The sequence below is a fragment of the Peromyscus eremicus genome, chromosome 14 (genome assembly GCF_949786415.1).
Source record: "Peromyscus eremicus chromosome 14, PerEre_H2_v1, whole genome shotgun sequence".
Classification (NCBI taxonomy): domain Eukaryota; kingdom Metazoa; phylum Chordata; class Mammalia; order Rodentia; family Cricetidae; genus Peromyscus; species Peromyscus eremicus.
Window position 1 is genome coordinate 22792393 of NC_081430.1, and position 14230 is coordinate 22806622.

At 43.9% G+C, this 14230-nt stretch overlaps 1 protein-coding gene across 1 annotated transcript in view; it reads left to right on the forward strand.

Moving 5' to 3' along the window:
* The window catches only part of Akap6 (A-kinase anchoring protein 6), a 304232-nt gene that overhangs the window by 75779 nt on the left and 214223 nt on the right, over positions 1 to 14230 (forward strand). The window contains exon 5 of the mRNA XM_059279296.1: positions 10281 to 10403. Within this exon, the coding sequence (XP_059135279.1) occupies positions 10281 to 10403 (123 nt within the window). The remainder of the gene's footprint in view (positions 1 to 10280; positions 10404 to 14230) is intronic.

Sequence of the window (14230 nt, forward strand, 5' to 3'; positions counted from 1 at the left end):
AATGCCCTGCACTCTGAGCTGTTTAAGAGTGTGGATCCCTGGTCTGCGAATCCTAGAACCTGGTACAGTTTCTGATTCACTGTGAATTCTTAATAAATAAAGTGTTTAAAAATGACTTAATCCATGTGGTGGTATTATGTTCTCCAAAATATTGTGCACCCTAATAAACTTACCTGGGGTCAGAGACAGAACAGCCACAATATTAAACATAGAGGATAGGCAATGGTAGCACACGCCTTTAATCCCAGCACTTGGGAGGCAGAGCTAGGCAGAGATCCATGTGTTCAAGGAAACAGCCAAGCATGGCGACTCACGCCTTTAATCCCAGGGAGTGATGGTAGAAGGCAGAAAGATATATAGGGCGTGAGGACCAGGAACTAGAAGCATTTGGCCTGGTTAAGCTTCAGGCTTTCGAGCAGCAGTTCAGCTGAGACCCATTCTGGATGAGAACTCAGAGGCCTCCAGTCTGAAGAAACAAGACCAGCTGAAGATCCAGCGAGGTGAGGTTAGCTGTGGCTTGTTCTGTCTCTGATCTTCCAGTTCACCCCAATACCTGGCTCAGGTTTGATTTTATTAATAAGAACTTTTAAGATTCATGCTACAAATCCACATATGTACATATTTGTGGAGTTTAACAAAAAGGGTAATTTAATATTTAATTCAGCTGGCCTCGTGTGGCCCGATGCCGAGAATATATACATGAGTTTAACCAGCTGCACTGGAAACTGTATTAGTCTCGAGGCCCTTGTCTGTCTTTTTACTTTGGACTCCAGGACTCTTGTCCAAAGGATGCCTATGAAAACTTTAAATGAGCAGTTATGCTGTGATGCTTGAGGATGTGGTGCCCAAGTCCTCCTGGCTCATCTATCCACTGAACGTGCACTATGGTCTGGTGTGTAACTTTTTGAACCTCATTTCCCTCACTTGAAATTGGGGTGCTTTTGAAGCAGGCAGACTTGAAGGGGTGTTTGAAGACTGCCTGTGTGCTTTCTGTCTCTTGGCTCGTCCGTAATCAAGGACTCACTGAGTTGTGCCCTCTGCTGATTGGCCGCCCTGAAGTTCTCCGGCAGGTGTTACATTTTCTTGTTCACATGATCATCGCTGCACATGGGATTTTGATCTTTTTTCTAAGAATGAGAGCCTTGTTGTTGTGAAAGAAGTGCATGTTTCCTAGAGAAAGTTTAGACTAGGTAACAGCTCAACAATCACCTGTAATCTTTTGAGTAACTGTAGTACTCCACAAACACTCCATCAGTCCACACGCGTTCCTGTAGGAGACATTTGATTTGTCAGGTCTGAATCAGGAAAGCATTTGAGGCAAATCCCAACAGGATTATAGCCACACATTCTGCTCCACATTTCGGTGTCAAGGGGCGGCCTCTTATTGTCTGAAAACTTTATGGGAATGTAAGAAAATATTGCTTACTGAAGATGATTGGTTCTCCCTAACAAAATGGATGGGGGAGAATTGAACTGTGGATAAAAGATACCAGAAAGGAAAGAGGAGAGAAAGGGAGAAGAAGAGAAAAAAGAGCAGAGGAATAAAGTGGCATTCCACAGAAGTCTTGGATCGGGACTTACTTACTAAAGGATGAAATGGATATAACACATTCATGAACACAGAATGAAGCGGCACCGCTGCCTCTTGTCCACCAGGGAGGGATGGACAAAGGCCTGGACCAGGTCAGGAAGCCTTCCACATCCAAGGGGCCGTGCGACCCCTCCCCCTCCCCCTGATTATGAAAGCATCCTGTATCCTCAGACAAGACCATGCCCACTGGGCCAACCCGCTCCATCCCATTGGTCATTAGACTGAATGGCCAAGTTTCCCCAGCAGAGGAAGGAAGCATGAGACAGGAGAAGGGCTGGGAGAAGAAGGAGAGAAGAGAGCTTAGAAGAGGAAGAAGGCTCTAAAGTCCAAGTGGGGACAGGAGTAGCGGAGTTGTATGGCCAGGACTTAGCTGGTGCAGAGTCATGGAGTAAGAGCCAGTAGCAGAGCATGTTAATACCCTTTTTTTCTCTCTTGGCACCCACGAGGGCCAGTCTATCTAGACAGAGTTTGGTGTGGTGGTCCACATCTGGAAAAAGATTCCTAAATAATCATTCCATAGCTTTATGACTTTAAGCGAAACGCAGAACACTTCCATGCCCTCGTGTTTTTATCTATGCATTGGGAAATCTGTCAATGATTCAAAAATGTTGTTAATTATTAAAATAGCTGGGATGCAGAACTGGCATGTTAAGCATTTAAAGTCATGCCTCTGCTTATGAAGAACCCACAGTGAGACCATTTAAGGGGCTAGAGAGATGGATCAGTGGTTAAGAGCACTGGCTGCTTTTCCAGAGGACCCAGGTTCGATTCCCTGTACCCACACAGCAGCTCACAGCTATTTGTAGCTCCAGTTTCAAGGGACCCATGGTCTTCTTCTGGCTTTCTTGGGAGCTACACTCAGGCAAAACACCTATACAAGTAAATGAAAATAAGTAAATCTTTAGAAAAAAACATTTAAACTGTTAATATTCTAAATTCAAAGGTATGAATTTATCAGATATTTTGTACTTAGAGGCAAATAAAGATCAGCTAAGCTGTTCAAGTTTCCCTGTAGGTTTGGGGGTGCTCAAGATAGAGTCCTACTTAGAGGAAACCTGCAAATCTTAGGGCATGGCGAAGTTACCTGGAAGCATGCCCAGCTCCACTCCTCATAGCTGTTAAGTGTTTGAGTCCGGCCATGCCTCAGCTTCCTCCTTATGAAGCAGAATGTATGGGAATCTTCTGGGGATTCTTGTGAGAATTAAAATAAGGCTTGACAAATAAGTGCTCAGTTAATATATGTTAATTATCAATAGTTTATTACCATTTTCACTTTATTCTGAAGTATTTTAAGCCTTTTAAATTAAATTTTCATGCTATGCATTCCAGTCTTCTTTTGCCCCTAGAATCTTTGATAATTTCTTTGTCTAAATGAGGAAGAAGCAACTGAGGTCAAAGTCTCTAGTTCTTTAAAGGAATCCTTCCCCACTGTATGCCAGATGGCTTCCTGGGCTCTTCCCTTTGACATCACTGTGAATAGGATGGGAAGGTCTACAGATTTCAGCTCAGTTTCCCTCCTGTGAACTCTGAGCTCAGAATGGACCTCCTCTAGCTGGTGAGATTTAGTTAATGCTGTTTGGTGATTTCTTTTGTTTGTTTTCATCTTACGATTTTGCCCCTTCCTTCAGGGGCAGGTGCACTGGAATACTTTTGTATTCTAAAGCTACCCATGAACCTCTAGACAGGAAGCTAATGTTTCCAGAGGCATTAAGTTCCCACTGGCTGAAACCGCATCTCTCTTTGGTCTTTGCTCTCTTCTCTCCTGTTCCAGGCTTTGTGAACAGGAAGGGGTGGATGAGGGAAGGGGCAGAGTCCCGAGAGAACTATTTTTAATTCCTAGGACTTTACCTTGGACCTCTGCATCTGCTGACACAGAAGCATGTAGATACATGGTTGGGAAGAGAGGAGCTGCATTTGGAGTGTGAATGTACAAAAACCTAAATTAGACATTTTAGAGAAGAATTTTCTGTAAGAATTATATTCAGAAATGTGTGAATCTACACACTGGAGGATGTTCACATAAATCAGTGCATAATTTTGCTTCGAAGTAGTTTTCTAATTTGCTGGCTTAAGAGCCTAAATGAAGCTGTACTGTGGGGGGACTGTGATGTCCCATAACTGTTACTTGTTGATGGCCCTACTGCTAAAGATTTTCCCCAAGAATATGGCCTTCCCCTAGCTCCCCCCACCAAAAGTTGTCAGATTTTATTATGAAATGTTTGCCTACTAATAGAAACATTGGTTGGTGGCATCCTCGCCAACCTGCAGGTTTCCTGGCTGCTCTCTCTTCAATGGCTCACAGATACTGGACGCAGGACCATGGCTGTCTCTCTGAGTGCCCAGAGCCACCACCCATCAGGCTGTGACCGTGAGGGGACTTTTCTCATCCCTCTTCTCAGCAGAACCTAGCACAATGCTGTACACTTACTGAGCAATCTGTGCATGTGTGTGTGCGTGTGCATGCGTGCATGCATGCTTGTGTGTGGTGTGTTCTATATGTTTGCATAGAGAAATGGGTAAATTGGTGTGCATGCACATGTAGAGGTCAGAGGTCAGCACCAGGTGTCTGCATTGAGTACTCCCATCCCACTCTTTGAGACAGCGTCTCTCACTAAGCTCAGAGCTTACCGCTTGTCTTAGTTGGCTGGCCATTATGTTCCAGGGACCTTTCTATCATCGTAGCGACTGTGAGTTCCTAAGTGTGACATGTGAAGTCCAGAAGTTTGTATCTCGTAATACCTCCCCCGCCCCCCATCATCCTGCTCATTCTTTCGAGCCTCCTCTTCTGCCATATTGCCTGAGCCTTGGCAGTGCCAGGGCGGGTGGAGATAGATGTCCCATCGAGGGATGAGCAGCCCCTTTAATGCACTTTCTCTGATAATTATGTCATCTCAAAAATGAATATTTTCACCTGTATTTTGCAGGTGGTGGGACTGGCGTTCAAAGGCAGGAAGTAACTCATGCAGTAACTCCTGGAACCAAATTCAGTTCCATCTGGCTCCACCACTTAATGTCCACATTGGCTCATGATGAGTGTTCTCTCTCTCTCTCTCTCTGTCTTTCTCTACCCCCTCTCTGACTCACTCTCTCTTTTAATATACCATCTCTTTTAATATACCATTTCTGTTTCACCTACATAATCTTTATTTATTTCCAACTTCCAGTTTCTGAGAAGAAAGGCTACCATTAAATCAGCCCGTCTTCCATGCTATTATATTGCATTGGTGGGACTCTGTAGCTGGGTACCGAGTCCAACCCCTTCTGGCTCCAGTGCAGTGGACAGTTGTCCTTACCTTCTGCCCTTACTGGTCTCATCTGCATCCTGAGAATGACAGCAGTCACTACCTTGTGTAGTCCTTCCAGGTCCTAAGTGGTTTATTTTATATAAGATGCTTACGACAGGTCTCGGATCGTAGTGAGGCCTGCTTATTATTTCAGCTAGAATTATCTGGATGAATTCACTGAGCCCTTAACTGTGGAATGTAGAAGTAACCATCTTATTCAATAAGAAACACAGAACCAATGCAAAGAAGAAAGCCAAGAGGCCAGAGCTAAGAGCTGAAAACCTTACCCTTCACTATTGAGGTGGTCCTACCTCTCCGAAAGAGAGCTACTTCCTGTGCGTCTGTCTTTATATAGACTTTCTGTTCTGCCTTCTCATTGGTTGTAAACCCAACCACATGACTGCCTTGTCACTGCCTGTCTGTACAGACCTCCAGGTCTTCTGTGGTTGGTATTGAGATTAAAGACGTGTGTCTCCAATGTTGGCTGTATCCTTGAACACACAGAGATCTACCTAGCTCTGCCTACCAAGTGCTGGGATTAAAGGTGTACGCCACCACCGCCCAGGCTTTCGCTATGGCTTGCTAATAGCTCTGACCCCCCGGGCAACTTTATTTATTAACATACAAATAAAATCACATTTCAGTACAAATAAAATATCACCATAGTGGAATACTGAGAGAGTGACAACTAGGTTTTAATGATTTAAAATGCTCACCAACAGAAGTTGCCATTTTTCTCCATATAGTTAAGTAGTTGACAATTCCGAGGCTCTTCAATGTGGTCCTGTCCGAAGGCAGCTGATTTGGGCTAGCCTGGGTCTGAGTTCTCTGCCAGGAGATAGAATTCAGGTGCGTGTAATACCCATCCAAATGACAAACCACAGGGAAACTGGCCCTTCAGCAAGTGACTAACTGTCATCTGATAACCACTCCCTCAGGGGGTAAACTGAGTCATTCATCTGTAGTAAGGCACAGATGAAATAGTCTTGCTCAGGCACTTCTTTTAACGTTCCCCTCAGTGTGTTAGGAATGGAATCTGTAGTGATCTTCCTTGTTGAGCTCCTTGTTGAAGGGACAGTAAAGTGTGACTGTGGAGGGAGAAGGACTGAGGAGCCACGGAGCTTACCTCAGTGTGTGTGCTGTGGAGTTGAGGGGGCACTCGTCAGCTGGTTACCACGTGCCTCTGGAGGCCCCCCTCCTTTGGGCAGTCTGGTACCCTGGAAGGAACAGACTTCGGAGTAAGATGTGGGTTCAAATCCTGCCTCTGGCTCTGGACAAATTACTCATGACATATTTTCCTCATCGATAAAGTGACCTTAGTCACTACCTTCCCCCAGAACTGGACTTCCTGCTGCAAGATTTCCCTGCCCTTTGGAGAAATGGCTTTCAATTTTGATTTAAAAGTAATAGAAACTTAAAAAAAAACCCTTATGCCTATGATTCCCTAAGTCAGGGCTGTGTCTTCTCTCCCATGTCCTGGCCTCTTATCCGGTGCTTGGAAGGCCGGCCTCTTCACTGTGGGTACTCAGGTACCTTTGCTGGTGGGAAAAGTAGTCAGTTTATGTTAGTGAGAAGAAGTTATCTATAGGAGAAGAGGAAGAAAATACAAGAAATAAGGAGAATTTGTAGCCTGTAAATGTCTGTCATTGCTGACTCTAGCAAACATTATTATTATTATTATTGTTATTATTATTATTGGTAAGTATGAGATCTCATTTTATTTCTTAGTCATTAAAGAAATAGAGGCTTTAGAAAATTTAAAAGTAAGTTTACCATAAACAAAGCAAATTAAAGAACACCTCAGGACAGAACATATATATTGAAAGTATATATGATCTGGTATGGAGGTGTCCTACTAACCAATGATAACAGGGCTGAGCACAGGGCTCTTCTCTTCCAGGCTCAGCTGCCAAGTTTTCTTCTGGGTTCTGACTCCTGTGTTGGCCCCGTTGAGATTTCTCAGATTGTATCAGATGCGAGTGTGGGAAGGGGACCATGTGGACGGCAGCCCCTGAGACAGGAAGGGCTGGGCCACGGGTACCCGAGGCTCTGGTCACTCTCCGTGTGTATCTAGATGCCGGGCAGAAGGGACACCAAGGGCCAATAAGGAAAACGGGGCCGGGAATGACTGAGGCACTGGTTGAACTTTGAACCTGGAGGACTCCAGTCGTTCAGCTGTGACTGTGAGCCAGATGTGAGCCAAGGTGTGCTCTCCACACAGTGCAGGCCAGTGCTGGCTGGGCAGGAGGACACCTGACTTCTATGGCTAGCTTGGACTCCCCAGGTCAGTCCGCTCTCAGAGCACTAGAGAACACAGCCACGTATGGCTGGTCTAAACACAGGAAGGAACAGGTTTGGGTTCATACAAGAGTTCTGTGTATAACCGAGTAAGTTCCTCACCATTTATAACAAACGTCTCTTTTCTTATAAAATCCTATCAGAGTTTAGACATGCTTTCTATTCTGCTGGCACTTTTTTTTTTCAAGACAGGATTTCTCTGTGTAGCACTGGCTGACCTGGAATTCTCTCTGTAGACCAGGCTGGCCTCAAACTCAGAGATCCACCTGCCTCTGCCTCCCAAGTGCTGGGATTAAAAACAAACGCCACCACACCCAGCTGTCTGCTGGCATTTTCCCAACAATGGTCCTCATCTTCTGGTTTCCATTGATGTCTCACAGTGTGCTTGTACATCGTAGGATATTAGTAATATTGAAGTGAAGGATCAGCCTTTGTTGTACTATAATTTGAGCTGTACTTCAAAACAGATGTATTTTCTAGATTTACCCCATTTCAGTATGTCACGGTTCATGTTGGTCTCCATTTTCTTTTATCCACACCACAAAGATGTCAGCAGATCCTCTGAAAGCGAGCATTGGCTGTGCATGCACCTAAGTGTGAAGGCATCTGTGAGTGGTACCTTCTTGGTCTTTCTTTCTTTCTTTCTTTCTTTCTTTCTTTCTTTCTTTCTTTCTTTCTTTCTTTTTTTTTTTTTTTTTTTGAGACAGGATTTCTCTGTGTAGTTTGTGCCTTTCCTGGAACTCTCTCTGTAGCCCAGGCTGGCCTTGAACTCACAGAGATCCACCTGCCTCTGCCTCCCGAGTGCTGGGATTAAAGGCGTGTGTCACCACTGCCCGGCCCCTTCTTGGTCTTTCTAAGAAAGGGCATGTTCTGTGATGGGGATTGCACACAGGACCCTTGTGCATAGAGCCCCCCGATATTACATAGAGGTTCTGGAACAGTGGGAAAAGCCAGGAGATAAACCCTCAAGAACTGAATGGACTCTAGTGAAGCTAGATTTCCATTATGCTGTCTACATCCATATCCTTAAAGCCACATGCAAAAGCCACAGAAAGCTCTGATTTCCCTAAGAGAAAGTACAACCTAGTTTTTGTTGCGAATAGGAACACTGAGACTTGTCACGTTTCTGTTTTGATGGAGGAAACTTGGCATGGCCAAGAGAGAGGTAGGAGAATGTGCGGCAGATGAGGACTGGCAAGGATGGGCTGCAATCCAGAAGACATTTTCAGAGAAAAGACCCCGTTTCTTTGATATCAGCCCTGTTTTGCTGACTAGCTGGGTTACACAGAGGTACCGTCCAGGAAGACTTCCCAGGGCCCTGCATTGCTAACCTGCATTCAGAAATTCAGCTCACCATGCACAGTGGCTCTGTGAGGAAGTCTTAGCTTGTCGTGCACGGTGGCTCTGTGAGGAAATCTGACACACGTGGTTTAAAACTCTCGGACTATGACCGGCCTCTGTGAGGGGCCTGGGACTTCTTACATGCTTTCATTGTCTGTTGTTTGGGCAACACAATTCATCATCTAGTATTGATTATATTTGAAATAGCATACTTAACTAGTTGTCTTTTGGATTCAACTAGTTGTTTCCAAATCCTTTGCTTCCTGACTTTATCCACAAACCAATTTACATACAACAACTCAAGTCAAACTTAACAGTAAATGGGAGTTGATAAGCATCCTAAAACTATAATTTTCATCTCTGTTGTTGGTCATTTACACTCTCCTGTAGGTGATAGATAAAGCTTGTTTATGTGCTCACCAAAAGGTCTCCGTTTTTCCACAAAAATTCCACTGTGGGAGCACCGTACTATGGCTTGAGTTCCATCGGACTCTGCCGTGCTCACAGGAGTGATGTGCACATCTGTGGTAAACATATCAGGTGGGAGTTTGTAAAGTATTGAGAGCCTGGTCGGGAAGCCTGGGGTAGCGATTATGAGCATGGAAACACATGGGCGCAGCACTCTCTAGAGAGAGTCTGTGGGCCTCTGTGACATTTCTGACCTCTCCCCTTCTCAACAGGAATGCGTCTCTGGGCTTTATCTATCTGCTTTTCTCTTTTCTAACCTCCAATCCCATTTTCCTTTTTCTAATACTCCACTAGGGGCAAATTGCTCAAATTAAGGGTTATGAATCTTAAAGAATTATCTAGGATATACTAAATAACAAAACTCATCTTCTGAGAAGCATGACAAAGAAAATGAATTTCTACATATTAGTATTACCTTTGTCTTAGGCTAGCTTCAGTAAGGCATTAAAATATCGACCAAAATTAGTCAAAGGTTAAGAGAAAAAAGAAAAGGAAAAAAAAAAAAAGGACGGACTTAGTGTAACAGGGAAACAGCGTAATGGAAACCTGCCCTTGCTCCATGTGACCTCCAGGTGGCGCTGTTGCCCTAGGCATGGAAAGCCGGCGCCAGGCTCCCTTTATAGCCGGATTTTCACTTTTTCAAAAATATTTTCTGTCTCTACAGATGTGTTCTTTTAAATGGTCAATAAAATTTTATAACCACTATTTGAAAAATCGCAAGATTATTGTGATTTGTGCTTCCCGGGCAAGGGTATTTCTTTCGGTCCAGACGTTCTCAGCCAGTCAGGTGTCTACATCTGTTCTGTGGCGCCCCTGTTCTGTCCTTCTCTCCTCCCGAGTCCCCGGGCTCAGGCACAGACACTTGAGCCGTGGATGGGACTCATCCGGGTATCTTTAGGCACTGTTTAAATTTAAAATACCCTAGGAGCTCAGTTCCCTGCACTCCGAACGGACAAGGCCCTCTTTACACAAATGCCACCCCGAGCCGGTGGGAGATTTGGAGGTGGGCAGGGAGATGCTTGTCATATACCCTAGAGATATTTGGAGGTCCTTTCTACAGTGCACCCCATGGTCTGATCATATTCTCTAGGAAAGCGTTCCTAGATAAAAACCAGGAGGAGAGTTTGTTTCCTGTTTGGAAGGATTTCGGGCCAGGAGCGGTGGAGATGTCATCGCCTAAAAAAGAGCAGTACGAGGTGTTACCGTAATTTGGGGCAAAGTCTGGAATTTTTAAGATTGACGTTAGAAATAATCAACTAACTTCCCTTTGTGTTCTTCCTGTTTCTCTTCTCTCACAGGGGTTTGTGAACAAGCTGGATGAATTCATTCAGTGGCTGAACGAAGCCATGGAGACCACCGAGAACTGGACTCCTCCGAAGGCGGAGACGGACAGCCTTCGGCTCTACCTGGAGACCCACTTGGTAGGCAGGATCGTGTTGTGTGTTGCCGTTTCTGTCAAGGATTTCAGCGTGATGCTGACTTGTTTAGGTCCAATAGCAACTTAAATCAATCAAAAGTCTTTAGATACTAAGGAAGCCAGGCTTCCGTGGGGTTAACCCCCAAGCTGAACACTTGCAGGCATTTCAAGCAGTGGTATGACACCTAAGGCCTCCATGTTTCAAACTGATGCTTCAAAGCTTTTTCCAGAAAGGCTGCTATTTTAAAATACCTCAGAAAATCTTATTAGACCTGTGATGATTGAAGATTTCTCTCTTCTTGAAAGAAATAAATGAATACAAGAGGAAAATTTGATGACCGTTCTGAAGCGTTCTAGAATTCTTGTAAAATTAATGAGCCTCTCATTATCAAGAAGGTCTATTTAATCTGTTCTACACTTGGCTATTTTAATAAAATATTTAAAATGATGATCTCCATCATTTCTGCTGCTACGTGGATTTTTCAGCAGATAATTAATACAACTGTCATTATCCCAGGCCCGTGCTTAGGGAAAAACCAGGGAGTAGTCATGGAAAACATTTGGATGACTATGCTTTGCGTCTGTTCAAAGCAGGAGTCATAGACGAGGGTACAGTTGAGGAACCTCAGGAGGTTTGTACTGAATGCTTCAAATGGCCGATATCAATTATGAAGGGGTGGGAACCACGTAGCGGAGTGTGATAAAGCATGACGAAAAAGCACGTTGTCACAGGAAACGAAAACTTGAGCTTTAAGGAGCTCATCTTTATTCCTTTCACTGATAGACGAAAATTGACAAAGGCAATGAACAAGGATCCTTGGGTACCCAACTGTGGGACTGATTTCTGCCCCTTTGACACGCTTAGAATTTGGATTAAGTGAGCTCCATGTAGGGTCCCATGCATAGGAGAGGCCAGAGAAGGACAAAAGAGAGACAGGAAAGAAAGAATTTTAGTTGACTTAGTGTTGTGCTTGCAGCTCGGTTTATGTAACCGCAGTAAAACCGTCACAGAAGCCAGTTGCTGCGTGCGGGTAGGCTTGTGGATGATCAAGGGATGGCCTGGTGGGGTGCCGCAATGCCACTGGCCCTCAGTGACTCTCTTGTATGTGGGTTTTGAAATACTGCCCTTAGCATTCAATTCCCTGTGGAATACGGTTTCCATTTTTTTTTTTTAGAGGGCATTTCATAATAGCAAGATAAAGATATTCAGTGCTTTATGATGTAAATTATATTAATTAGAATGTCAACTTTTCACTGGCATTGTTCTGACAGAAATTCTAATCTGTGTTTAAACAGGACTATATGAACTTTATTTCACATCAAGTGTGCTGTCTTAATTTTTTTGATTTAATATTTTATGGAAAACACACATTCAGCTGCTGAGGTTCCAGAGGGCACAAGGGCATAAGGGTGCCTTAACTGTGGGTGACTTATCGAAAGCCAAGCACAGCACCTGCGGGCTGAGGACCCTTTCCTCCCTGAGTGATGCACCCCTTTGTCCCCGACGCATATTCCTGTCTCAGTTCTGTTACAGAAATTCTTGCTTGACATCCTCGGGCTGACCTCACCTCATTCTAGCCCACAGCTTTATGAGGGAATAATGTGTACTGCTCTGTCTGATGTAGGTGCCACTAACTTCATATATCTAGTGTTAACTTAGAGTGTTGCTAAGTCTATGGAAAAAGTAAATTTTTAATCTGATCATTTGATTTAAATGGCCGCCTATGTCTACTCCCTTACTCTATGCAGCCTTAACAATTGCAGACCTTTTCAGAAGTGACATAATGAAGCTCAGGCATCCATACCTGCCTCAAGACAATTGTTCTCATCCCAAACATGGGGGTCAATTCCCATTTGCTGTAGACCACCAAAGGGTCCTTCTTGAGATATCTCTCTTGGAGAGTAGTCTGTTTCGTCAGAGGATTTTGGGGGGGGATTTTTTTCTCTCTCTCTGACTATTCCAGCTGGAATGCAAATGATATAGGAATAGTTTGGTTATCTCTGCTTTTAAATGGTGAGGAACTATGGTTTGCAGGCCAGTTCCCTGTGAAGTCACGGTCCCAGATGTTACTTCTGATGCTATGAATAACACATGCGATAGCCACATTAGCCTTCTGTGCATGCAACAGAAGTCTCTGAGAGTCACTGGACTGTTTACCTGGTCACTTAACCTAGGACAAGACTCGGTTTCTCTCTGTCCACATTATCCTCCTATCCTAGTTATTGCCTGTATTTAGTACATTATCATTATGCCAAATCAATATTCTTCTTAGTCTCAAAAGGAGGCAAAAATCTACCTTTCTATAAAAACTATACAAGTGAGCCTCGAGATTCATATTTAGCTCAGCCTACACAAACCATTGTTGTCTCCCAGTGAGTAAGCAAATGGTTTTGCAATGTTACTCAGTATTAGAGGTTGCCAGACACACTTGTTAAGCCATTTTTCTAGATTCTATGATTCAATCTTTAGTCTGCATGAGTGTGAGACCCAAGAGTGATGCTCTTCTCTGGTGTAATACATTGGAATAGCTGGCATCTGCAACATTTACTGCAAAGAAAAACAAATACCAAAATAATAGTTGTACATTTATATCTTGATACTTAATTCAATTATTTTCCATGATGGTAGCCAAGGGTTTTTTTTTCTCCTTACCAATACAAATCAATTAAAACTTGGTAATGCCTTTCTGAGAGAGACAGAGGAACTTTATTTTAGCTGTAGGAAACAGTGTGAAATTGTCATGGTACATCAGTGATTTTCCATGATAATTAATCATCTGCTTGCAACCTGGCTGCTTCTTCAAAAATACAATTCCCATCTTTTTAGAAACTGGCATTTTCAGGAAAATGTCATTTGGGGGTGGTATGTTATGAGTATCGGCCACTCTCCTTCTTTGAGACCAATTTTAGAAGTAACATTGTATAAATGTATTATTGGGCAGCTTCCCTTTTCTCTGTCTTCCATTCCCTTCCTAACCTCTTCAAAAACAGCTTTATTGAAGTGTTTGGCCTGAGACAGATTGCATATTTTAGAAAGTTAAGGAGCTTTGACAATCTGAAAGATATACACACTCCACCAAAACCATGATGGTGAGCACAAACGTCACCCCACACTTCCTCATGACATTTTGTAATTCCTTCTTCCAGCCCTCCTCCTCAGCCTCCTCTGCATTCCCAAGCAATTGCTGATTTCCTTTATGTCACTATGGAATTAGTTTGTACTGTCTCGAATTTCACATAAATAAGACCAACCCGCGGGTACTCTGCGGGGGCACGGACCCAGTCTCTGATTCGGCCTCTTGTTGGATACAGCATCATTTGCGTCTGTCAATTGTTCTGTTTTTTGTTGGTAAATAATATTCCACCTGTGCGTGGACCACACTTGACTCACCGAGTCACCGATGAGCATTTGAGCCGTTTCCTCCACAGTCTTTCAAAGTCTGTCTATGTGGGTAGAAGCACAATAAAGGGGGACATTGTGAGTAGCCGTCACACGCCGGGGCATGTGCTCTGACAGTGTGTGCTCGGTAACCAGCCATTGCAAGTGCTTGGATGGGGTTCCTTTAAGGAAATGTGTAGTGTCTTCAGAGCACAGTGTGCAGGAGCGAGGCAGCAGACAGGCACCGCTGGCCAGAGCCACTGTATTCCATGTGCTTCGGGAATGACAGCTCTCATCCCCGGAGTCCTTGTCATGCAAACCTAATTCACCAAATGAGGACCATATCACAGGCATCAACACCAGGAGAACAAACTAAGTTCATATTATCCGGGAGGTTTTTAAAAATATTTATTTATTTTACATCTGGACCACATTTTCCCCTCCCTCCTCTC